This window comes from Manihot esculenta, chromosome 5, assembly GCF_001659605.2.
Source record: "Manihot esculenta cultivar AM560-2 chromosome 5, M.esculenta_v8, whole genome shotgun sequence".
Taxonomy (NCBI): Eukaryota; Viridiplantae; Streptophyta; class Magnoliopsida; order Malpighiales; family Euphorbiaceae; genus Manihot; species Manihot esculenta.
The window spans coordinates 7,988,724-8,013,993 of NC_035165.2; the positions used below are offsets into that span (position 1 = coordinate 7,988,724).

At 27.4% G+C, this 25,270-nt stretch overlaps 3 protein-coding genes across 10 annotated transcripts; all 3 read right to left on the bottom strand.

The window, feature by feature from the left end:
- Positions 1–1,285: 1,285 nt before the first annotated feature.
- On the bottom strand, positions 1,286–5,180 carry LOC110615805. 2 transcript variants are annotated; one of them, XM_021757930.2, is made up of 7 exons: positions 4,979–5,180; positions 4,719–4,889; positions 2,881–3,045; positions 2,581–2,778; positions 2,139–2,213; positions 1,956–2,059; positions 1,286–1,885 (listed from the first exon to the last, which is right to left on the bottom strand). In XM_021757930.2, exons 1-7 carry the CDS (start codon positions 5,037–5,039, stop codon positions 1,775–1,777), a joined length of 885 nt encoding a protein of 294 aa, XP_021613622.1. In that variant the 5' UTR covers positions 5,040–5,180; the 3' UTR covers positions 1,286–1,774. The 2 variants fall into 2 exon arrangements, with proteins under 2 accessions (XP_021613622.1, XP_021613623.1); XM_021757931.2 differs by lacking the exon at positions 2,139–2,213 and having other exon boundaries at positions 4,979–5,176.
- LOC122723667 lies at positions 1,286–23,960 on the bottom strand. 4 transcript variants are annotated; one of them, XM_043956654.1, is made up of 8 exons: positions 23,756–23,960; positions 23,496–23,666; positions 21,658–21,822; positions 21,359–21,556; positions 20,917–20,991; positions 20,734–20,837; positions 20,392–20,659; positions 1,286–1,613 (listed from the first exon to the last, which is right to left on the bottom strand). In XM_043956654.1, the coding sequence occupies exons 1-8, from the start codon at positions 23,814–23,816 to the stop codon at positions 1,360–1,362; spliced, it is 1,296 nt and encodes a 431-aa protein (XP_043812589.1). In that variant the 5' UTR covers positions 23,817–23,960; the 3' UTR covers positions 1,286–1,359. The 4 variants fall into 4 exon arrangements, with proteins under 4 accessions (XP_043812589.1, XP_043812590.1, XP_043812591.1 ...); XM_043956655.1 differs by lacking the exon at positions 20,917–20,991 and having other exon boundaries at positions 23,756–23,958; XM_043956656.1 differs by lacking the exon at positions 1,286–1,613 and having other exon boundaries at positions 20,445–20,663.
- On the bottom strand, positions 13,775–17,681 carry LOC110615945. 4 transcript variants are annotated; one of them, XM_021758203.2, is made up of 7 exons: positions 17,475–17,681; positions 17,215–17,385; positions 15,377–15,541; positions 15,078–15,275; positions 14,636–14,710; positions 14,453–14,556; positions 13,775–14,382 (listed from the first exon to the last, which is right to left on the bottom strand). In XM_021758203.2, the coding sequence occupies exons 1-7, from the start codon at positions 17,533–17,535 to the stop codon at positions 14,272–14,274; spliced, it is 885 nt and encodes a 294-aa protein (XP_021613895.2). In that variant the 5' UTR covers positions 17,536–17,681; the 3' UTR covers positions 13,775–14,271. The 4 variants fall into 4 exon arrangements, with proteins under 4 accessions (XP_021613895.2, XP_021613892.2, XP_021613893.2 ...); XM_021758200.2 differs by having other exon boundaries at positions 13,775–14,378; positions 17,475–17,680; XM_021758201.2 differs by lacking the exon at positions 14,636–14,710 and having other exon boundaries at positions 13,775–14,378; positions 17,475–17,678.
- Positions 23,961–25,270: the final 1,310 nt, after the last annotated feature.

A 25,270-nucleotide genomic window follows, 5' to 3' on the forward strand; every position in this document is an offset into this window, starting at 1 on the left:
CAATAACTCCCAAGAAGGTGAAGGGGCAATTGATGACCGCTGGATTTTTTCACCCCGGACCAGGGGCTTAACCACAGCTAAAGGCCCATAACATAGGGGCCCACGTATCTGATATACCCAACAAGCCTGGCTCATTCAACCTTCAAGACCGGGCTCGGCCCAGCTTCTTCACTCATAACGACCCAGCCCACACGAAGCATGCTCTCTCCTCTCAGGCCTAGCGTCCGGCCCGACTCTCGGCCCAACCCAGGATCCAGAATAATATTCACCAGACAGCCTGGCAGATTCGCTTAAACGTACGCATGAGGAGAATCAGAGGCCGTTACGCATGGAGCAAGCGGCTGATACCCTAGTACCTCCGAATCCGCATGGCAGAGACGCGTGGCCCAATCCTGGAGAGGCCTTTACACGTCACCAGCAAGCAAGACAATGTATAAAAGAGGAGTCCCCTCCTCAGGAAACTTAAGCCTTATTCTGTAATACATAAACCCTTGTAAAACTCTATTCTATTGGATCTCAGATCATCAGTTCCCATAATTAATATATTAGATTTTATTACTGAATAAATTGACATCACTATTATGCCAACTTCGTTAAAATTTAATAAATTTTATTTTTTAAAAAATAATTTTAACGAATTTTATTTTTTTAAAAATATATTTTTTAAAAATTGATTATTATATATTAATAATAATAAGTATTAAAATTTTTAATTTACTTTGTTGCAATTGAATTTAATAATGTAAGGATTTACACTTAATTACTATTTTGAGTTTAAAATTTTAGAAAAAATATTTTATTTTTATTAGTAGATAGAGTGAATTTATAAAAGAAAAAAAATATTTTATAAAATAATATTAATATAAAAACTGCAAAAACAACTAGTTTCAAAATAAAGCAATTGTTTGAAGTAAGCTCATGTACCAGAATTAGGACATAAATTAGCAGTTATAACAAGCCATTTCTAACATTTTTAATAGCAGCATGTTGATTTGGAGAAACTGTAGGTGTGAAAATGTCAAGGACATTCAAAAATCAGATTCGAGTTTGTAATTGCTTTATTACACAGGTCCAGGCCATCTTCCTTCCACCAACCATAGAGCTTCCCTTTTTTTCCCCCAAATTTGTGTTCTTAAGAAAATTATTTCCCAAATCAGGCCGTCTGATCTGGGAAATAAACCATCTGTTTCGCGTCAACTATGTCGGACTTGAATCTTTTGTATTCATCCACTTAAAAGCTATTGAACTGAAGAAAGCAAAATACGCAAGCAAACACATGCGGAAGTGTAACAACCATGTTCACATAAGTAAAACTCTCCCAGAGAGAAATTTAAACATAGAGAAATTTCACTGGCTAACTCACTTTCTCTTGACTAAGCCCTCTCTCACTACCAAGGATCCATTCAGTGGAGACGTTTCTTCGGCCGCTTTAGCAAATTCCATGATGTTGGCTTGTATCATAGTATCTATCCTTCCACGGCCATCCAACAAAACATCATCCTGGTCTCCTTGCTTGGAAACTTCATTACTTGAGTTTGACAATTTCAAGGGACCATTCAAACTCACTAAATCCTCTAATTCATCAGGAGGTATCTGTGACTTCTCAAAGTTATTTACATCAGAATCAAGTAAAGATACAAATCCCTTGCTTGAAGTTTGATAAGTGGTACGCCTACTAGAAGCATGTGAACCTACAGCGTTAATACTGAACAGAAGTGACAGATGAGATAGGTTCAAACATATGAACCTCCGCAAGAGTCCATAAAGCCTGGAGCTAGCAACTACGCTTCTGATGTCGGAGTAGAACATCAGTATTGGTTTCACCAGATTGATTAGGCAAAGCTTCCATGTCTTGCCGCAATGAAGGGGACTGGAGCCTTCCTGTCTATAAAGTTAGGTTAGAAATGGTGCAAGTAATATATGGAGGAACACCATATGAACAAGCAAAAACTTACATAAGACCTAATATGAGGATGCATCACAAACCCCATGACCATCCCTAGTACACATGAGAAGACCAGTCCAAGAGCAAGAACCCAAATGGAAACACCTCCAAATGCTGCAAAAATTAGAATAACAAGATTTGGTCAACGATCAAAACACAATATAAAAGGGAAAAAAAAGGTATTGAGCATGACTATCTCGTGGTCCTTCTATCCCTTTGACAAATTTGGGAGTCCCACTCCAATTGGTTGATACTCCCAGCAATGGTCCTATATAATAACTTTTGTCATACACCAAAGCATGAATTTAGCATAAAATGAGTCTCAGCTAAAACCAGACTCTTTTCTTCAAACACTAGAGAAAAATGTAGTAAAACAGATTCATGCAGGACTAAAAAGACTGAAAACTTAAACCAGTTCATGCCCCTAAGGTTCATTCAGTAATATAGATAAATTTGAATTACATTCTTTTGACGTTAAAACTAAAAGCAATTATGGGATAAGAGGCTGAAAATGTTAATGTTGAATACCATGTGTTCGGCATTGAGAATACTAAATATATTACAGAGCGGGATAAAAACACAACTCTATAATCAAGTGAACAAACCCATTCAGCTCCTGGAAACAAAGAACGCACCAGACTGAGAACCTCTAGCACAATTCTCTGGCTTAAGATCAATCTGGCGAACCAGTTGATTCCCATGATCTGAAATCAGTAACACGCATATTTCAGGAACAAAAGACACCTCAAAATCATTGGAGAATGTTGCATTTTGCGCAGGACCATCCTGATGACCAGTCCCTTCGGAGTACCCTCCAGCGATGGTGGTCACGCCTAGAGAAGTAAAGCATCCAAATTAAAGAAAACGACCAAAAACAACACAAACAAACTGCCGATTTAAGTTCTGAAACCACCACCTTAACCCCAAACAAGTACCTGAGTTGCTTATCATTCTTATAGCACCATTATTTCTATCAGCAACATAAATATTCCCTTTCAGATCCACTGTAAAGCTCTTTGGTTTATTGAACCGGGCAGAACCTGCTGCCCCATCTGAGAACCCAATGACTCCATCACCAGAAAACTGCTTAAAATCACTGTCTGCAAATTTTCGAATAAACTAAAATCTTGAAAAGACATATGTAAAGAGCAGAGATGTGCACAATTTCTAGCTCTGAATCAAAATGAAAAATTGTATTGCAAATAAAATAAACCATAACTATAGGAATTTAATTTTTATCAAAATTACAAGGGTAATTTCACAAATTAGTCCCTAATATATGTCAAAAACCATAGGTTGTTTAATCAGTATCAATTTAGTCCCTGAATTTTAATTCTTCTAACATATTAATCCTTACCATCTACATTTATCATTGACTTGATTAACTTCGTGAACTTATTTTCAATGTGAAATAATTTGATCCCTAAAATTTTGTTTTCTTAAAAAATAGTATTTACATTTGATCTTTTATATTTAAATAATCATATATTTTATAAATATATTAATATTATTCATAATCATAATTATCTAAACATAAAATAGAAAAAATTAATTAAGTAATAATATACTTTTATAGTAAAAGAAAAGTTTTATTGAAATAGTAAAAAATAGTTAATAACAAACACTATATTTTGCTATATTTTAAAAGTATCTATATTCTAGTTTATAATTTAAAAAATATATATATTTTAATTATAGTAGTATTTTTTCAAGGAAAAAATAATTAAATTCTTTTAACATGAATTTTAAGAAAAAAAATTATGCAAAAAAAGTATGTCATTATATGATCTAATATAATTGATTTTAAGAATACATAATCATACTTAACTCATTTGAGTTACATTCTAAAAACTATATTTCAAGTTAAATGTTCATTCATATTAATTATTTGAAATATTAATAATTTCATTAAAATTAAATTTTCATTAAAATATAGCTTTCGGTGAATATTTAGAACTATAATTTTAAACTATGTATGGTCGATTATGTATTTTCAAAATAAATTATATCAAATAATATAAAAATAAATTTTTTGCATGATTTTTTCTTGAAAATCACACGATTATAATCATTTATATAATATAAACTTTAATATGAATAACTAATTTTCTACACAAACTAAAGACCAAATGTAAAAATTTAGCAAAACATACTATTTGACAGTAAGTATTTTTTACCATTTCACAAGGCATTCATTATCTAATTAACTACTTTTAGAAATTTATATTTAAATAACTTATGAAATTTGTAATTACTTAAATATAAAACAACTAACTACTTAAATATAAAATTTAAATGTAGTGACTACACTGTTAATAATTAAAACTTCAGGAATTAAATTATTTCGATATGAATTAAAAATTCACAAAATTAACAGGGACTCGTCTGTCATCAAATTTCAGAGACTGCAGTGTTAGTCTTAATTAGAGTCAATACTAACTTAAATTGCATAAGTGATGTAATTACACACACGCATATATAAACTACTTTCTAAATTATATTACTATGTAATTAGAAATATATAAAATAACATATTTATTGAGAATTTTATATGATAGAAAATTATTTTTATTATTAATTTCTATTAAAATTTTAAAATCAAAACCAAAATCATAAAGAATTACATAAAATTTTATCAAAAACATATTTAAATTTTAGTTATAATGTTATTTCTTAAAAATCGAAAAATAAGAAACTCGGTCAATTTTTAACGAAGAAACTCGAAAAGCGGAACAAAAACAAACACCCTAGTAAAGGTTACGAGAGAAATTACTCTGAGAAATGGGTAGAGATACGGTGTAGAAGACGCTTCCGGAATAATCAAGGACTATGAGATCGGACGATCCAGGCCGAGGGAGAACCATATGTGGATTTAATTTCAGTTTGTGGCCGTCGATCACGGTGGTCACCTTGTAGCCATCGTCTAGAATACGATCCGCTGACACTGAAAAAAGTCAAGACGACGTTATTTCAACTCAGAAACATAAATTGTGGGGGACGTAAAAGGTTAATTATTAGGTTGAGAAGAATAACCATGGTTTGAAGCTAGAAGAAAGAAAACGATGAAGCAGAAAACGAGTAGAAGGGAAGCCATGGAAGATTATCAAAGCTGGAGCAGAACAATAAGAGGAGACCGAGCTTCTTAATTTTACTTGCAGAGGAAGGGGGAAAAAGTAGTGCTGCAGTGGTGAAATGCGGCATTGGAGGAAAGGGCATCTCGTCTAGCTTCTGTTCTTTTTCCCCAAAATTACTGCTTTGCCAGAAAGCTTTACCTGTGCGCTCCGAGAAAGGCCATCTCGAAACTGGGCCCGGAATGTTTGCGTTCATGTTTATCCATGTCTTTATTTTATTAAAAAAATATACAGTAATTTATATTTTATTTATGGATAATTTTCCGGCATATTGCTTGTGATTTAATAAAATTTATAATTTAATTTCTACTTTTTAATTGTAAATTTAATTTTAAAATTTTATTTTATTAATAAAATAAATTTTTTATTAATTTATTATTAGTCAAATGTAATAAAAAAATTAATTTCAATTAAATAAATTAAATTATTATAAATATTAAAATTATAATAATTAAATTATTATAAATGGTTAAACTTAAATGGGTTGTATTATTATAAAAAGTGAAATATAGAGAATTAAAGGATTTTCAAATTTTAGAGAGGAAAGAGAAAATGACAGAAAAATTGCGAGAATAGGCAAAAAAATAAAAGGAGGTCATTGATCTTCGATCACCTTTGGGATCTTTTTCAGTTTTTTCTTTTATTTTCCTGTTTTAATTTTGTTTTTTTTAGTTTATTTGTGTTTCTTTTTGCATTCAAGCAGAGATTGCCTTCATCCTTTATTTTAATTTAAGAAACTCGATTTGAAAGATGATTTTAGAGTGTGCGATCCTTTATTTTGATTTAAGAAGCTCAATTTGAAAGATGATTTTAGAGTGTTTTAGTTTCTCAATGTATTTGGTACTTCGTTTAAATTTTAATTCATGAAAAATTTATAATCAATATGAAAAGATGGAAACGGAATTTTTTTATGAGATATGAGTTGTATTTTCTGTGGAGCAGTAGTAGAGGATACTTCCCACGTTTTTTGAAACTGTGCGATGGTTCAACAATAGAGGCCTGACTCTCTTCGTATTTTCTTATCTATGAATATTATTTGATTCTCTTGGTTATAGGATTTGGAATGTGGGTTATGTTTTAATTATCTTCTACACATGTCCTATTTTTAGGTTTGTGGTGGATATAGAAGTGGAGGAATAAGGATGTATTTCGTAGCATTCATTGCTTGTTAAGCCAATAAATTAGCTGTTTTAAGTTGGAGTTAGCACAGAATTTCCGAACTTAATGTTCACCAAACTATACTCAAATGTAGATAAATATTGATTTTGGGTTAAACTGAATGCAAATGGAGCAGGGGTCTTGTGCAACTGGTGTGGAGTATGGTTGAAGGAGCGGAGCTATATGCTTTATTATTTGGTCTCCGAATAGCATGAAATATGAGAATTTAATGGATGCGGAGCTGCATGCTGTATTATTTAGTCTCCGAATAGTATGGAATATAGGGATCAAATGGTTAATGGTAGAAATGGATTCTAAAACTAACTTTATTTAATGGAAGCCGACATAAAAAAGAATTTACGTCATACTAATATTTTGTATCAATCTCACCAACTGTTATATCTCAATTAATATGTGAGATTTAGACATGTTTATAAACAAGTAAATTATGTTGCGGATGGACTAACTAATCTAACAATGACATTTTTGGTGATTTAAGAAAATTTTCAAGCCCACCTAAAACTTTTGTAAAATTAGTACAGACTAATTTGTATGTATTCGTTAGATGACAACCGCTTAAAAGGTGGTCCTTCTTATATATCAAAAAAAAAAAAAAACAATTTTTTATTATAAAATTTTAATATTTTTATTATTTTATTTTTTAAATTAAGAAATATAAAAAAATTTATCAATATTATTATAAATATATATTTTTATTTTTAATTAATTATTTATATGAATAAATTTGAGTAGTGTGAATTTAATACATAAAATTTGAATATAATCTAAATTCGAATAAATTTATGCTTTTGTTAAACATTCGATTCATGAACGTTCCCATATTATTTTTATCAGAGCCGCTTTTCTTATATATCATAAGGTTTTAAAATTTAATATGAGCAATGTACAATCCATCTTTGGTTGTTTGTTTAAAAAAAGTATTATTTCAATTTTTTTTTTTGAGAGAAAAACGTTTTTGAAAATAAAAACCGTTTAGACCAGGCCATTTTCTAAATAAAATTCGATAACGTTGTGAACAATATTATATTAAATAAGTATAAATTCATATAATTCAACATGAAATATTTTTCAAACAAAACAATATCTAAAAATTGTATTGAATAAGAAATGTGTGTCTATATACAATAATCAAATAAGACTAGTTAATTAATTATATCATATTATATGTTGATTTATTAATTATTTTTTAATTCATTTATAACACTTTTTTTAATGGCAATTAATTTTAAAAAATTTAATATTTGTATTTTAATTTAAATGTTTTAATTTTAGTTTAATTAATTTAACTTTTATATTTTAATATAATTTTCATTGATCCGTAAATTTTTAAATTTGATAGTTTATATAATAATTTGAGTACTTAATTAATATGCTATGTATATTATTGCAATTATTTTTTAATTAGTCAATTGGTTGAAAAAAAATTTAAAATTTATATTCTTTTGTATTTTAATCTAAATATTTAAATTTTAGTTAGATTGTTTTAATATTTATATTGAGATGTAATTTTAGTTAATTTTTAAAATTAAAATTAAAAATAAATAATTTAATTATTAAATATAAAATTTACATCTTAAATGATAATAAATTTTATTTTATAATAATAATAATAATAAATATTTTATAATAAATATATTATTTAATTTAAAATAATAAAATATATAAAATAATTAAAAATAATATATTTATTATAAAATTTTTATAATTATTAATATAAAATAAAATTTATTTACTATTAAAATAATAAAAAATATATTTAATAGTTAAATTATTATTATTTTTAAAATTAAATATATTATTTAATTATAATTAAATATAAATTAATATTTTTTATTTATAGAATTAATTTATATTTAAAAAATAATAAAATATTTTATTTGATCTTTTATATTTTAATTTTTAAAAATTAATTAAAATATAAATGTTAGTCTAATTAAACTAAAATTTAAATATTTAAATTACAACGTAAAATAATTATATTGAACGTTTTTAATTATTTAATTATTAATTTATATAAAAATATTAATAATAATATACATAAAATACTAACTACACTATTAAATTTAAAATTTTAAAAATTAATTAAAATTATATCAAAATATAAAAATTAAATGATTAAATTAAAATTAAAATATAAATAGCGCAAACAATTCGTTAAATTTAAATCAATTCACCTTTTATAATTCGTATCACGTCTTGGCCCATAACCGACCAATCTGTTTCGCAAATAGATTATTATTATTTATATTTTCTTTATTACAATTTATTTAATTTATGTATTAACATTACATTGCTTTTCAATTTCTTATATAAAATATTATTTAGTTTAATGTATAAATCTCATATAATATACTATTTTTTAAATATTAAAAATTTAATTGTATTAAAATAGACCAACTCAAACAAACAAGTTGATTTATAATTAATTAGTTCATTTTATTATAATTTTATTAATAAAATATTTCTAATTATTATTTTAACTGAACGATTTATATTTACTATTTTATAAATAAAAATTATTATCATATATTTATATTTATATATTTAATTAATATATATATATATATTATTTTCCTTTATTTTATTTTAATATGCAATAAAATATTATATTTTATAACGGATAGCAGCAACAAATTTACTACAATAAGTCCATTAACTCATATAACTTATAAAACTACCAATCAGAAAATAGTAAATATCGGAGTCTGAATTTAATAAATTATATCTATAAAATTATTAGACTGTCTAAAAACATAATGAAAGAAAATATAGTGTAAATGAGAGATTACGGCTAATATGATAGTAAATTCACACATAATGAATGAGAAGCTAACTATAGAACTGTTGCCAACACCATATGTTCTTCCCTGCCAAAGCAAACCAACACTATATCAATATAACAATCCTATGCACAACCTTTTCATCCCATTTGAAGTAACCACCGCAATAATAATAGGTGAAAATTAATTTTCTATACCATATCACAATTGAGTTTGATACTTCCTATAGAAAAATAGCTCAAAGTAATGATAGAAAACGGTCTGAATGAATGAAGATAAGAGAAATCAAAAAAATATCATTTTATTATAGTTGTTTAAAATTAACCGAAATATATTACGATATAGTAATAAAATTAGACTGTATCATATATTTATTTCATTATTTCTATATACATTAAATGGTGAGTGTGACTAAAGACCGAACATGTGGACATAAAATTAGACTGTATCATGATTACTATGTTATATAATAGGTTGTTTGCATTAGAATTCACGAATATGATGCATTGCATAATACGATGAAAGTGATGTGGATGAATCTTGAATGATCCTCTAGCCCTCAGTACGATACGATATGACATGGAATGAGATGAGATAGAAAGACCAGGTCGCCCCTGGTACTATGTTATGTAAGCGAACACTAGGTGAGGCCTAATCGCCCCTGGTGTAGTTGGACATGTTATGACATGAGTTATGTAAGCGAATACCAGGTGTGGCCTCATCGCCCCTGGTATAGTTGGACATATTACGGTATGTAGAGGGCTATGGGTGACAAATTCATCCTTGATGTGATATGTTTGTGATGTGACGCATTCCATGATAGCATATGTTAAAATGAACTGTTTTCTTTTTATGGTTTCTGCTCACTGGGCTTTTTAGCTCACCCCTCTCCCCTAACCCCAGGTTTGCAGGGTCAGAGATAGTCAGGAGATCAGCAGGTTACGTCCATGGTCATGTTTATGTAATAGAATAGTAGTGGACATGATGTAATGTAAAGTTATGTATTGATGTAAAAAGAGTTGTATTGCATAATGATATTATGTTATATGTTCAGAGTTATAGTATTGTGCTTGGCCCGAGTTGGATAATCCCTTTGTACATGAGTTTTATTTTATGTTGTTACATGTGATGGACCGAGTTTGACATAGGGTATGCTGACCCTAGAGGTTCTATGAGTTCAGTCACAGTGCATACACAGGTCAAACTGGTTAAAGGTAAAGTTTTAAATGTTTTATGGATATGTTTGATCATGTTTGGGATTTTACCAGCTGTACAGGATGCATAGTAGGCTTGCTACGGGTCCCGGCAGCCTTATGCCGATCTGGATCCTAGCGCCGGTAGCGGTCCGGATTTTCGGGTCGTTAAATAAATATTAATAATTACTATTAAATGAAAACAATTTTTATAAAGATAAATTATTAATTAAAAATAAGAAACAAATTTAAAATTAAAAATAAAAAAATTTCAATAGCTAATTAAGTAATTTTTTTTAAATTAAAATGAGAGCTCAATCTTATTATTGATATCAAAAAATAATGCGTCATATAAAAATAAAGAAGTACATATTCTAAATAAGCTAATTAAGTAATTTTGATATAAATAATTTTAAATAAAATCATTTTTTTACAAAATTTTAATAATTTGAAAAGATTTACTTTTAATTCAAAATTAATTGTGAATTCAAATGAATTGAATTGAATTCTTATATTATTTACCAAATACAAAAATTTAAGAAAAAAAAATTATTTCTTTTAAATTATTTCAAAATTTGGCATTCCGAATAAAGATATTAAGATTTATCATTATCAATTTGTTAATATATTTTATTTTTTAAATTAAAATTAAAAATAAAAATAAATTATTTTATTAAAAATTTTATTAAAAATATATTTTATAAAAAATATTTTCTATTCGAATATTTTTTTAAAGACAAATTTTATATACACATATTAAAAATTATATTTTTTAAATTTCAAAACATATGTATAATTTTTTTTATTACAAATTAATTATTTAATCTATTTAAAAAAATATCAAAACACAGTAGTTTTTATATTTATCACTTATCTTTTTGTCATTCACCGTTTCGGAAGTTTCTAGAAAAAAATTAATCAAAAGGCTAACTTGTTAATCTGTTGAATTTCTTGTAAAATTAATCCGACGGGACAAAACAAGAGAATATGGTGACGAGGATCCGATTATCGGGATTTGGATGCAAAAACAAACCATTTCACCGAGGTCCTTGGTTTGTGGTTACTACAATCTCCTTTCAGGTACTGACTTTATCGCCCAGGCACTAATAGTATTTTTATATGGGAAAAGGCTGCTTTTTTCCCAATAGATACCCGAAATGGCATTGGAAGCAACGAAAAATGAATTGGAAATTGTTCGGAACAAAGATCGTTGGAAATTCTGAACGTAATGCGTTGCAATTTGACAATTCTTTCTTAAAATTTAGAGAGATTTATAATTTAATTTTTAAGAATTATCATTATTAATAAATCAGTTTTTTCATTTTTAAAAATTTATTAAAATATTTTTATCTTTTTTTCCATTAATAAAATAGTACTTTCATCTATTTTTACCGTTAAAAATATAATAGAATACCAAATTAGCTCTCTTCTTTCTCTTTCTCCTGCATTTATTTCACATTCTCTTTTTCTTTGATTCTTCTTTTTATTTGATTTTTTTTCAATTTTTTTTATTCTTATGTTTTTAAGGAGGAGGAGATTCTTCTTTTTCATATTCTCTTTTTTTTCTATTTTTTTTTCTTATTCTCCTTCATCATCATCTCATCATTTTTTTTTCTTCTTATTTAAGGAGAAGGAGGAGGAGATTATTTTTCTTCTTCTTTTTTTTCTTCATCATCATCATCATCTTTTTTTTTTTTTTCTTTTTCTTCTTCTTTTTCTTCATTATCGTCATATTCTTCTCCTTCTTTTTTCTTCTTTTTCAGGAGGAGGAGAGACTATTTCATTGACGGAAAGAAACGATAAGGACATTTTAATAGATATAAAAAAAGATAAAGACATTTTAATAGATATGAAAAAAAATAAGGACGTTTTATAGATTTCAAAAAATATAGAAACTGACTTGTTAATAATGACAATATCTAAAGACTAAATCGATTTTATTTGAGAGTAAAATTGGAGTTTAAAAATTTTATATCTCATTCTTTATCTAATTTTAACAGAAAAAATGATAGAAAAACTATTTCGTTGGCCGAAAGAGAAAATAAAGACGTTTTAATAGGTTTTTAAAAATGTAGAGACTGATTTATTAATAATGGCAATACTCAGAGATTAAATTATAAATTTTCCTGATATTGATGGGTGAAGATGAACAAAATTTAACTTCATAAATTCAAACTCTTATAAAAGTGATTGGGATTAAAAAGTCTTTGCATTGAACTTATATAGATCCTGCATTCCTAGGACTATATAAATTTTTTTTTATTTTACAGTATTATTATTTATTTATTTGAAAATTTAATAAAATTATAATTAATATAATTTCATTATAAATACTCTATAAATAATTATAGAAAATAAATATATATAATTGATTAAAATTATTATAATAAAATATTAATTATGATAAAAATATAAAATAATTAAAAAATTAATAGAATCACTGTATAAAATATTATTAAATAAAAAATTTATTAATTTAAATAACTATAAAACGTTAATAAATATAAATAATTAAAATATTATAAAAAATAAAATTCTAATTCTAATACTCTAAATCAATTATTATAAATATTAAACAACTAAGTTATTAAATTTAAATTACTGTAATTTATTATGTTAGTAATGGTAATAATTTTAGTCTATTCACTTTCTAAAAGTATTATATTTATTATTCATCTTAATATTAGCACAATTTCTATTTTATGCACTCCTTCGCACATCCCTCTATTCTCTATTTGATGCACCGTTACACTAATCTCACACTAATCTCGAAAGTCAATTCATGGTTGTTATTGTTGAAATCATTTATATTATTACAAAGTAATATTCCCATAATTAATATATGAATAAATTGACATCACTATTATTGCCAACTTCGTTAAAATTTAATAAATTTTATTTTTTAAAAAAAATTTTAACGAATTTTATTTTTTAAAAATTTATTATTATATATTAATAATAGTAAGTATTAAAATTTTTAATTTACTTTGTTGCAATTGAATTTAATAATGTAAGGATTTACACTTAATTACTATTTTGAGTTTAAAATTTTAGAAAAAATATTTTATTTTTATTAGTAGATAGAGTGAATTTATAAAAGAAAAAAAAATATTTTATAAAATAATATTAATATAAAAACTGCAAAAACAACTAGTTTCAAAATAAAGCAATTGTTTGAAGTGAGCTCAGGTACCAGAATTAGGACATAAATTAGCGGTTATAACAAGCCATTTCTAACATTTTTAATAGCAGCATGTTGATTTGGAGAAACTGTAGGTGTGAAAATTTCAAGGACATTCAAAAATCAGATTCGAGTTTGTAATTGCTTTATTACACAGGTCCAGGCCATCTTCCTTCCACCAACCATAGAGCTTCCCTTTTTTTCCCCCAAATTTGTGTTCTTAAGAAAATTATTTCCCAAATCAGGCCGTCTGATCTGGGAAATAAACCATCTGTTTCGCGTCAACTGTGTCGGACTTGAATCTTTTGTATTCATCCACTTAAAAGCTATTGAACTGAAGAAAGCAAGATACGCAAGCAAACACATGCGGAAGTGTAACAACCATGTTAACATAGGTAAAACTCTCCCAGAGAGAAATTTAAACATAGAGAAATTTCACTGGCTAACTCACTTTCTCTTGACTAAGCCCTCTCTCACTACCAAGGATCCATTCAGTGGAGACGTTTCTTCGGCCGCTTTAGCAAATTCCATGATGTTGGCTTGTATCATAGTATCTATCCTTCCACGGCCATCCAACAAAACATCATCCTGGTCTCCTTGCTTGGAAACTTCATTACTTGAGTTTGACAATTTCAAGGGACCATTCAAACTCACTAAATCCTCTAATTCATCAGGAGGTATCTGTGACTTCTCTAAGTTATTTACATCAGAATCAAGTAAAGATACAAATCCCTTGCTTGAAGTTTGATAAGTGGTACGCCTACTAGAAGCATGTGAACCTACAGCGTTAATACTGAACAGAAGTGACAGATGAGATAGGTTCAAACATATGAACCTCCGCAAGAGTCCATAAAGCCTGGAGCTAGCAACTACGCTTCTGATGTCGGAGTAGAACATCAGTATTGGTTTCACCAGATTGATTAGGCAAAGCTTCCATGTCTTGCCGCAATGAAGGGGACTGGAGCCTTCCTGTCTATAAAGTTAGGTTAGAAATGGTGCAAGTAATATATGGAGGAACACCATATGAACAAGCAAAAACTTACATAAGACCTAATATGAGGATGAATCACAAACCCCATGACCATCCCTAGTACACATGAGAAGACCAGTCCAAGAGCAAGAACCCAAATGGAAACACCTCCAAATGCTGCAAAAATTAGAATAACAAGATTTGGTCGACGATCAAAACACAATATTAAAGGGAAAAAAAAGGTATTGAGCATGACTATCTCGTGGTCCTTCTATCCCTTTGACAAATTTGGGAGTCCCACTCCAATTGGTTGATACTCCCAGCAATGGTCCTATATAATAACTTTTGTCATACACCAAAGCATGAATTTAGCATAAAATGAGTCTCAGCTAAAACCATACTCTTTTCTTCAAACACTAGAGAAAAATGTAGTAAAACAGATTCATGCAGGACTAAAAAGACTGAAAACTTAAACCAGTTCATGCCCCTAAGGTTCATTCAGTAATATAGATAAATTTGAATTACATTCTTTTGACGTTAAAACTAAAAGCAATTATGGGATAAGAGGCTGAAAATGTTAATGTTGAATACCATGTGTTCGGCATTGAGAATACTAAATATATTACAGAGCGGGATAAAAACACAACTCTATAATCAAGTGAACAAACCCATTCAGCTCCTGGAAACAAAGAACGCACCAGACTGAGAACCTCTAGCACAATTCTCTGGCTTAAGATCAATCTGGCGAACCAGTTGATTCCCATGATCTGAAATCAGTAACGCGCATATTTCAGGAACAAAAGACACCTCAAAATCATTGGAGAATGTTGCATTTTGCGCAGGACCATCCTGATGACCAGTCCCTTCGGAGTACCCTCCAGCGATGGTGGTCACGCCTAGAGAAGTAAAGCATCCAAATTAAAGAAAACGACCAAAAACAACACAAACAAACTGCCGATTTAAGTTCTGAAACACCACCTTAACCCCAAACAAGTACCTGAGTCGCTTATCATTCTTATAGCACCATTATTTCTCTCAGCAACATAAATATTCCCTTTCAGATCGACTGTAAAGCTCTTTGGTTTATTGAACCGGGCAGAACCTGCTGCCCCATCTGAGAACCCAATGACTCCATCACCAGAAAACTGCTTAAAATCACTGTCTGCAAATTTTCGAATAAACTAAAATCTTGAAAAGATATATGTAAAGAGCAGAGATGTGCACAATTTCTAGCTCTGAATCAAAATGAAAAATTGTATTGCAAATAAAATAAACCATAACTATAGGAATTTAATTTTTATCAAAATTACAAGGGTAATTTCACAAATTAGTCCCTAATATATGTCAAAAACCATAGGTTGTTTAATCAGTATCAATTTAGTCCCTGAATTTTAATTCTTCTAACATACTAATCCTTACCATCTACATTTATCATTGACTTGATTAACTTCGTGAACTTATTTTCAATGTGAAATAATTTGATCCCTAAAATTTTGTTTTCTTAAAAAATAGTATTTACATTTGATCTTTTATATTTAAATAATCATATATTTTATAAATATATTAATATTATTCATAATCATAATTAGCTAAACATAAAATAGAAAAAATTAATTAAGTAATAATATACTTTTATAGTAAAAGAAAAGTTTTATTGAAATAGTAAAAAATAGTTAATAACAAACACTATATTTTGCTATATTTTAAAAGTATCTATATTCTAGTTTATAATTTAAAAAATATATATATTTTAATTATAGTAGTATTTTTCAAGGAAAATAATTAAATTCTTTTAACATAAATTTTAAGAAGAAAAAAAATATGCAAAAAAAGTATGTCACTATATGATCTAATATAATTGATTTTAAGAATACATAATCATACTTAACTCATTTGAGTTACATTCTAAAAACTATATTTCAAATTAAATGTTCATTCATGTTAATTTTTTGAAATATTAATAATTTCATTAAAATTAAAATTTTCATTAAAATATAGCTTTCGAAGAATATTTAGAAATATAATTTTTAACTATGTATGGTCGATTATGTATTTTCAAAATAAATTATATCAAATAATATAAAAATAAATTTTTTGCATGATTTTTTCTTAAAAATCACACGATTGTAATCATTTATATAATATAAACTTTAATATGAATAACTAATTTTCTACACAAAATAAAGACCAAATGTAAAAATTTAGCAAAACATACTATTTGACAGTAAGTATTTTTTACCATTTCACAAGGCATTCATTATCTAATTAACTACTTTTAGAAATTTATATTTAAATAACTTATGAAATTTGTAATTACTTAAATATAAAACAACTAACTACTTAAATATAAAATTTAAATGTAGTGACTACACTGTTAATAATTAAAACTTCAGGAATTAAATTATTTCGATATGAATTAAAAATTCACAAAATTAACAGGGACTCGTCTGTCATCAAATTTCAGAGACTGCAGTGTTAGTCTTAATTAGAGTCAACACTAACTTAAATTGCATAAGTGATGTAATTACACACACGCATATATAAACTACTTTCTAAATTATATTACTATGTAATTAGAAATATATAAAATAACATATTTATTGAGAATTTTATATGATAGAAAATTATTTTTATTATTAATTTCTATTAAAATTTTAAAATCAAAACCAAAATCATAAAGAATTACATAAAATTTTATCAAAAACATATTTAAATTTTAGTTATAATGTTATTTCTTAAAAATCGAAAAATAAGAAACTCGGTCAATTTTTAACGAAGAAACTCGAAAAGCGGAACAAAAACAAACACCCTAGTAAAGGTTACGAGAGAAATTACTCTGAGAAATGGGTAGAGATACGGTGTAGAAGACGCTTCCGGAATAATCAAGGACTATGAGATCGGACGATCCAGGCCGAGGGAGAACCATATGTGGATTTAATTTCAGTTTGTGGCCGTCGATCACGGTGGTCACCTTGTAGCCATCGTCTAGAATACGATCCGCTGACACTGAAAAAAGTCAAGACGACGTTATTTCAACTCAGAAACATAAATTGTGGGGGACGTAAAAGGTTAATTATTAGGTTGAGAAGAATAACCATGGTTTGAAGCTAGAAGAAAGAAAACGATGAAGCAGAAAACGAGTAGAAGGGAAGCCATGGAAGATTATCAAAGCTGGAGCAGAACAATGAGAGGAGACCGAGCTTCTTAATTTTACTTGCAGAGGAAGGGGGAAAAAGTAGTGCTGCAGTGGTGAAATGCGGCATTGGAGGAAAGGGCATCTCGTCTAGCTTCTGTTCTTTTTCCCCAAAATTACTGCTTTGCCAGAAAGCTTTACCTGTGCGCTCCGAGAAAGGCCATCTCGAAACTGGGCCCGGAATGTTTGCGTTCATGTTTATCAATGTCTTTATTTTATTAAAAAAATATACAGTAATTTATATTTTATTTATGGATAATTTTCCGGCATATTGCTTGTGATTTAATAAAATTTATAATTTAATTTCTACTTTTTAATTGTAAATTTAATTTTAAAATTTTATTTTATTAATAAAATAAATTTTTATTAATTTATTATTAGTCAAATGTAATAAAAAAATTAATTTCAATTAAATAAATTAAATTATTATAAATATTAAAATTATAATAATTAAATTATTATAAATGGTTAAACTTAAATGGGTTGTATTATTATAAAAAGTGAAATATAGAGAATTAAAGGATTTTCAAATTTTAGAGAGGAAAGAGAAAATGACAGAAAAATTGCGAGAATAGGCAAAAAAATAAAAGGAGGTCATTGATCTTCGATCACCTTTGGGATCTTTTTCAGTTTTTTCTTTTATTTTCCTGTTTTAATTTTGTTTTTTTTTAGTTTATTTGTGTTTCTTTTTGCATTCAAGCAGAGATTGCCTTCATCCTTTATTTTAATTTAAGAAACTCGATTTGAAAGATGATTTTAGAGTGTGCGATCCTTTATTTTGATTTAAGAAGCTCAATTTGAAAGATGATTTTAGAGTGTTTTAGTTTCTCAATGTATTTGGTACTTCGTTTAAATTTTAATTCATGAAAAATTTATAATCAATATGAAAAGATGGAAACGGAATTTTTTTATGAGATATGAGTTGTATTTTCTGTGGAGCAGTAGTAGAGGATACTTCCCACGTTTTTGAAACTGTGCGATGGCTCAACAATAGAGGCCTGACTCTCTTCGTATTTTCTTATCTATGAATATTATTTGATTCTCTTGGTTATAGGATTTGGAATGTGGGTTATGTTTTAATTATCTTCTACACATGTCCTATTTTAGGTTTGTGGTGGATATAGAAGTGGAGGAATAAGGATGTATTTCGTAGCATTCATTGCTTGTTAAGCCAATAAATTAGTTGTTTTAAGTTGGAGTTAGCACAGAATTTCCGAACTTAATGTTCACCAAACTATACTCAAATGTAGATAAATATTGATTTTGGGTTAAACTGAATGCAAATGGAGCAGGGGTCTTGTGCAACTGGTGTGGAGTATGGTTGAAGGAGCGGAGCTATATGCTTTATTATTTGGTCTCCGAATAGCATGGAAATATGAGAATTAAATGGATGCGGAGCTGCATGCTGTATTATTTAGTCTCCGAATAGTATGGAATATAGGGATCAAATGGTTAATGGTAGAAATGGATTCTAAAACTAACTTTATTTAATGGAAGCCGACATAAATAAGAATTTACGTCATACTAATATTTTGTATCAATCTCACCAACTGTTATATCTCAATTAATATGTGAGATTTAGACATGTTTATAAACAAGTAAATTATGTCGCGGATGGACTAACTAATCTAACAATGACATTTTTGGTGATTTAAGAAAATTTTCAAGTCCCACCTAAAACTTTTGTAAAATTAGTACAGACTAATTTGTATGTATTCGTTAGATGACAACCGCTTAAAAGGTGGTCCTTCTTATATATCAAAAAAAAAAATAATAATTTTTTATTATAAAATTTTAATATTTTTATTATTTTATTTTTAAATTAAGAAATATAAAAAAATTTATCAATATTATTATAAATATATATTTTTATTTTTAATTAATTATTTATATGAATAAATTTGAGTAGTGTGAATTTAATACATAAAATTTGAATATAATCTAAATTCGAATAAATTTATGCTTTTGTTAAACATTCGATTCATGAACGTTCCCATATTATTTTTATCAGAGCCGCTTTTCTTATATATCATAAGGTTTTAAAATTTAATATGAGCAATGTACAATCCATCTTTGGTTGTTTGTTTAAAAAAAGTATTATTTCAATTTTTTTTTTTGAGAGAAAAACGTTTTTGAAAATAAAAACCGTTTAGACCAGGCCATTTTCTAAATAAAATTCGATAACGTTGTGAACAATATTATATTAAATAAGTATAAATTCATATAATTCAACATGAAATATTTTTCAAACAAAACAATATCTAAAAATTGTATTGAATAAGAAATGTGTGTCTATATACAATAATCAAATAAGACTAGTTAATTAATTATATCATATTATATGTTGATTTATTAATTATTTTTTAATTCATTTATAACACTTTTTTTAATGGCAATTAATTTTAAAAAATTTAATATTTGTATTTTAATTTAAATGTTTTAATTTTAGTTTAATTAATTTAACTTTGATTTTTAATATAATTTTCATTGATCCGTAAATTTTTAAATTTGATAGTTTATATAATAATTTGAGTACTTAATTAATATGCTATGTATATTATTGCAATTATTTTTTTAATTAGTCAATTGGTTGAAAAAAATTTAAACATAAAATTATATTCTTTTGTATTTTAATCTAAATATTTAAATTTTAGTTAGATTGTTTTAATATTTATATTGAGATGTAATTTTAGTTAATTTTTAAAATTAAAATTAAAAAAAATAATTTAATTATTAAATATAAAATTTACATCTTAAATGATAATAAATTTTATTAAATCCTAATAATAATCAGGAGGTATCTGTAACTAAAATATTATTTACATCAGAATCAAGTAAAGATACAAATCCCTTGCTTGAAGTTTGATAAGTGGTACGCCTACTAGAAGCATGTGAACCTACAGCGTTAATACTGAACAGAAGTGACAGATGAGATAGGTTCAAACATATGAACCTCCGCAAGAGTCCATAAAGCCTGGAGCTAGCAACTACGCTTCTGATGTCGGAGTAGAACATCAGTATTGGTTTCACCAGATTGATTAGGCAAAGCTTCCATGTCTTGCCGCAATGAAGGGGACTGGAGCCTTCCTGTCTATAAAGTTAGGTTAGAAATGGTGCAAGTAATATATGGAGGAACACCATATGAACAAGCAAAAACTTACATAAGACCTAATATGAGGATGAATCACAAACCCCATGACCATCCCTAGTACACATGAGAAGACCAGTCCAAGAGCAAGAACCCAAATGGAAACACCTCCAAATGCTGCAAAAATTAGAATAACAAGATTTGGTCGACGATCAAAACACAATATTAAAGGGAAAAAAAAGGTATTGAGCATGACTATCTCGTGGTCCTTCTATCCCTTTGACAAATTTGGGAGTCCCACTCCAATTGGTTGATACTCCCAGCAATGGTCCTATATAATAACTTTTGTCATACACCAAAGCATGAATTTAGCATAAAATGAGTCTCAGCTAAAACCATACTCTTTTCTTCAAACACTAGAGAAAAATGTAGTAAAACAGATTCATGCAGGACTAAAAAGACTGAAAACTTAAACCAGTTCATGCCCCTAAGGTTCATTCAGTAATATAGATAAATTTGAATTACATTCTTTTGACGTTAAAACTAAAAGCAATTATGGGATAAGAGGCTGAAAATGTTAATGTTGAATACCATGTGTTCGGCATTGAGAATACTAAATATATTACAGAGCGGGATAAAAACACAACTCTATAATCAAGTGAACAAACCCATTCAGCTCCTGGAAACAAAGAACGCACCAGACTGAGAACCTCTAGCACAATTCTCTGGCTTAAGATCAATCTGGCGAACCAGTTGATTCCCATGATCTGAAATCAGTAACGCGCATATTTCAGGAACAAAAGACACCTCAAAATCATTGGAGAATGTTGCATTTTGCGCAGGACCATCCTGATGACCAGTCCCTTCGGAGTACCCTCCAGCGATGGTGGTCACGCCTAGAGAAGTAAAGCATCCAAATTAAAGAAAACGACCAAAAACAACACAAACAAACTGCCGATTTAAGTTCTGAAACACCACCTTAACCCCAAACAAGTACCTGAGTCGCTTATCATTCTTATAGCACCATTATTTCTCTCAGCAACATAAATATTCCCTTTCAGATCGACTGTAAAGCTCTTTGGTTTATTGAACCGGGCAGAACCTGCTGCCCCATCTGAGAACCCAATGACTCCATCACCAGAAAACTGCTTAAAATCACTGTCTGCAAATTTTCGAATAAACTAAAATCTTGAAAAGATATATGTAAAGAGCAGAGATGTGCACAATTTCTAGCTCTGAATCAAAATGAAAAATTGTATTGCAAATAAAATAAACCATAACTATAGGAATTTAATTTTTATCAAAATTACAAGGGTAATTTCACAAATTAGTCCCTAATATATGTCAAAAACCATAGGTTGTTTAATCAGTATCAATTTAGTCCCTGAATTTTAATTCTTCTAACATACTAATCCTTACCATCTACATTTATCATTGACTTGATTAACTTCGTGAACTTATTTTCAATGTGAAATAATTTGATCCCTAAAATTTTGTTTTCTTAAAAAATAGTATTTACATTTGATCTTTTATATTTAAATAATCATATATTTTATAAATATATTAATATTATTCATAATCATAATTAGCTAAACATAAAATAGAAAAAATTAATTAAGTAATAATATACTTTTATAGTAAAAGAAAAGTTTTATTGAAATAGTAAAAAATAGTTAATAACAAACACTATATTTTGCTATATTTTAAAAGTATCTATATTCTAGTTTATAATTTAAAAAATATATATATTTTAATTATAGTAGTATTTTTCAAGGAAAATAATTAAATTCTTTTAACATAAATTTTAAGAAGAAAAAAAATATGCAAAAAAAGTATGTCACTATATGATCTAATATAATTGATTTTAAGAATACATAATCATACTTAACTCATTTGAGTTACATTCTAAAAACTATATTTCAAATTAAATGTTCATTCATGTTAATTTTTTGAAATATTAATAATTTCATTAAAATTAAAATTTTCATTAAAATATAGCTTTCGAAGAATATTTAGAAATATAATTTTTAACTATGTATGGTCGATTATGTATTTTCAAAATAAATTATATCAAATAATATAAAAATAAATTTTTTGCATGATTTTTTCTTAAAAATCACACGATTGTAATCATTTATATAATATAAACTTTAATATGAATAACTAATTTTCTACACAAAATAAAGACCAAATGTAAAAATTTAGCAAAACATACTATTTGACAGTAAGTATTTTTTACCATTTCACAAGGCATTCATTATCTAATTAACTACTTTTAGAAATTTATATTTAAATAACTTATGAAATTTGTAATTACTTAAATATAAAACAACTAACTACTTAAATATAAAATTTAAATGTAGTGACTACACTGTTAATAATTAAAACTTCAGGAATTAAATTATTTCGATATGAATTAAAAATTCACAAAATTAACAGGGACTCGTCTGTCATCAAATTTCAGAGACTGCAGTGTTAGTCTTAATTAGAGTCAACACTAACTTAAATTGCATAAGTGATGTAATTACACACACGCATATATAAACTACTTTCTAAATTATATTACTATGTAATTAGAAATATATAAAATAACATATTTATTGAGAATTTTATATGATAGAAAATTATTTTTATTATTAATTTCTATTAAAATTTTAAAATCAAAACCAAAATCATAAAGAATTACATAAAATTTTATCAAAAACATATTTAAATTTTAGTTATAATGTTATTTCTTAAAAATCGAAAAATAAGAAACTCGGTCAATTTTTAACGAAGAAACTCGAAAAGCGGAACAAAAACAAACACCCTAGTAAAGGTTACGAGAGAAATTACTCTGAGAAATGGGTAGAGATACGGTGTAGAAGACGCTTCCGAAATAATCAAGGACTATGAGATCGGACGATCCAGGCCGAGGGAGAACCATATGTGGATTTAATTTCAGTTTGTGGCCGTCGATCACGGTGGTCACCTTGTAGCCATCGTCTAGAATACGATCCGCTGACACTGAAAAAAGTCAAGACGACGTTATTTCAACCCAGAAACATAAATTGTGGGGGACGTAAAAGGTTAATTATTAGGTTGAGAAGAATAACCATGGTTTGAAGCTAGAAGAAAGAAAACGATGAAGCAGAAAACGAGTAGAAGGGAAGCCATGGAAGATTATCAAAGCTGGAGCAGAACAATGAGAGGAGACCGAGCTTCTTAATTTTACTTGCAGAGGAAGGGGGAAAAAGTAGTGCTGCAGTGGTGAAATGCGGCATTGGAGGAAAGGGCATCTCGTCTAGCTTCTGTTCTTTTTCCACAAAATTACTGCTTTGCCAGAAAGCTTTACCTGTGCGCTCCGAGAAAGGCCATCTCGAAACTGGGCCCGGAATGTTTGCGTTCATGTTTATCAATGTCTTTATTTTATTAAAAAAATATACAGTAATTTATATTTTATTTATGGATAATTTTCCGGCATATTGCTTGTGATTTAATAAAATTTATAATTTAATTTCTACTTTTTAATTGTAAATTTAATTTTAAAATTTTATTTTATTAATAAAATAAATTTTTTATTAATTTATTATTAGTCAAATGTAATAAAAAAATTAATTTCAATTAAATAAATTAAATTATTATAAATATTAAAATTATAATAATTAAATTATTATAAATATTAAAATTATAATAATTAAATTATTATAAATATTAAAATTATAATAATTAAATTATTATAAATGGTTAAACTTAAATGGGTTGTATTATTATAAAAAGTGAAATATAGAGAATTAAAGGATTTTCAAATTTTAGAGAGGAAAGAGAAAATGACAGAAAAATTGCGAGAATAGGCAAAAAAACATAAAAGGAGGTCATTGATCTTCGATCACCTTTGGGATCTTTTTCAGTTTTTTCTTTTATTTTCCTGTTTTAATTTTGTTTTTTTTTTAATTTTTTTTGTTTATTTGTGTTTCTTTTTGCATTCAAGCAGAGATTGCCTCCGTCCTTTATTTTAATTTAAGAAACTCGATTTGGAAGATGATTTTAGAGTATGCGATCCTTTATTTTGATTTAAGAAGCTCAATTTGGAAGATAATTTTAGAGTGTTTTAGTTTCTAATGTATTTGGTACTTCGTTTGAATTTTAATTCATGAAAAATTTATAATCAATATGAAAAGATGGAAACGGAATTTTTTTATGAGATATGAGTTGTATTTTTTGTGGAGTAGTAATAGAGGATACTTCCCACGTTTTTTGATACTGTGCAATGGCTCAACAATAGAGGCCTGACTCTCTTCGTATTTTCTTATCTATGAATATTATTTGATTATCTTGGTTTTAGGATTTGGAATGTGGGTTATGTTTTAATTATCTTCTACACATGTCCTATTTTTAGGTTTGTGGTGGATATAGAAGTGGATGAATAAAGATGTGTTTCGTAGCATTTATTGTTTGTTAAGCCAATAAATTAGTTGTTTTAAGTTGGAGTTAGCACAGAATTTCCGAACTTAATGTTCACCAAACTATACTCGAATGTAGATAAATATTGATTTTGGGTTAAACTGAATGCAAATGGAGCAGGGGTCTTGTGCAACTGGTGTGGAGTATGGTTGAAGGAGCGGAGCTAT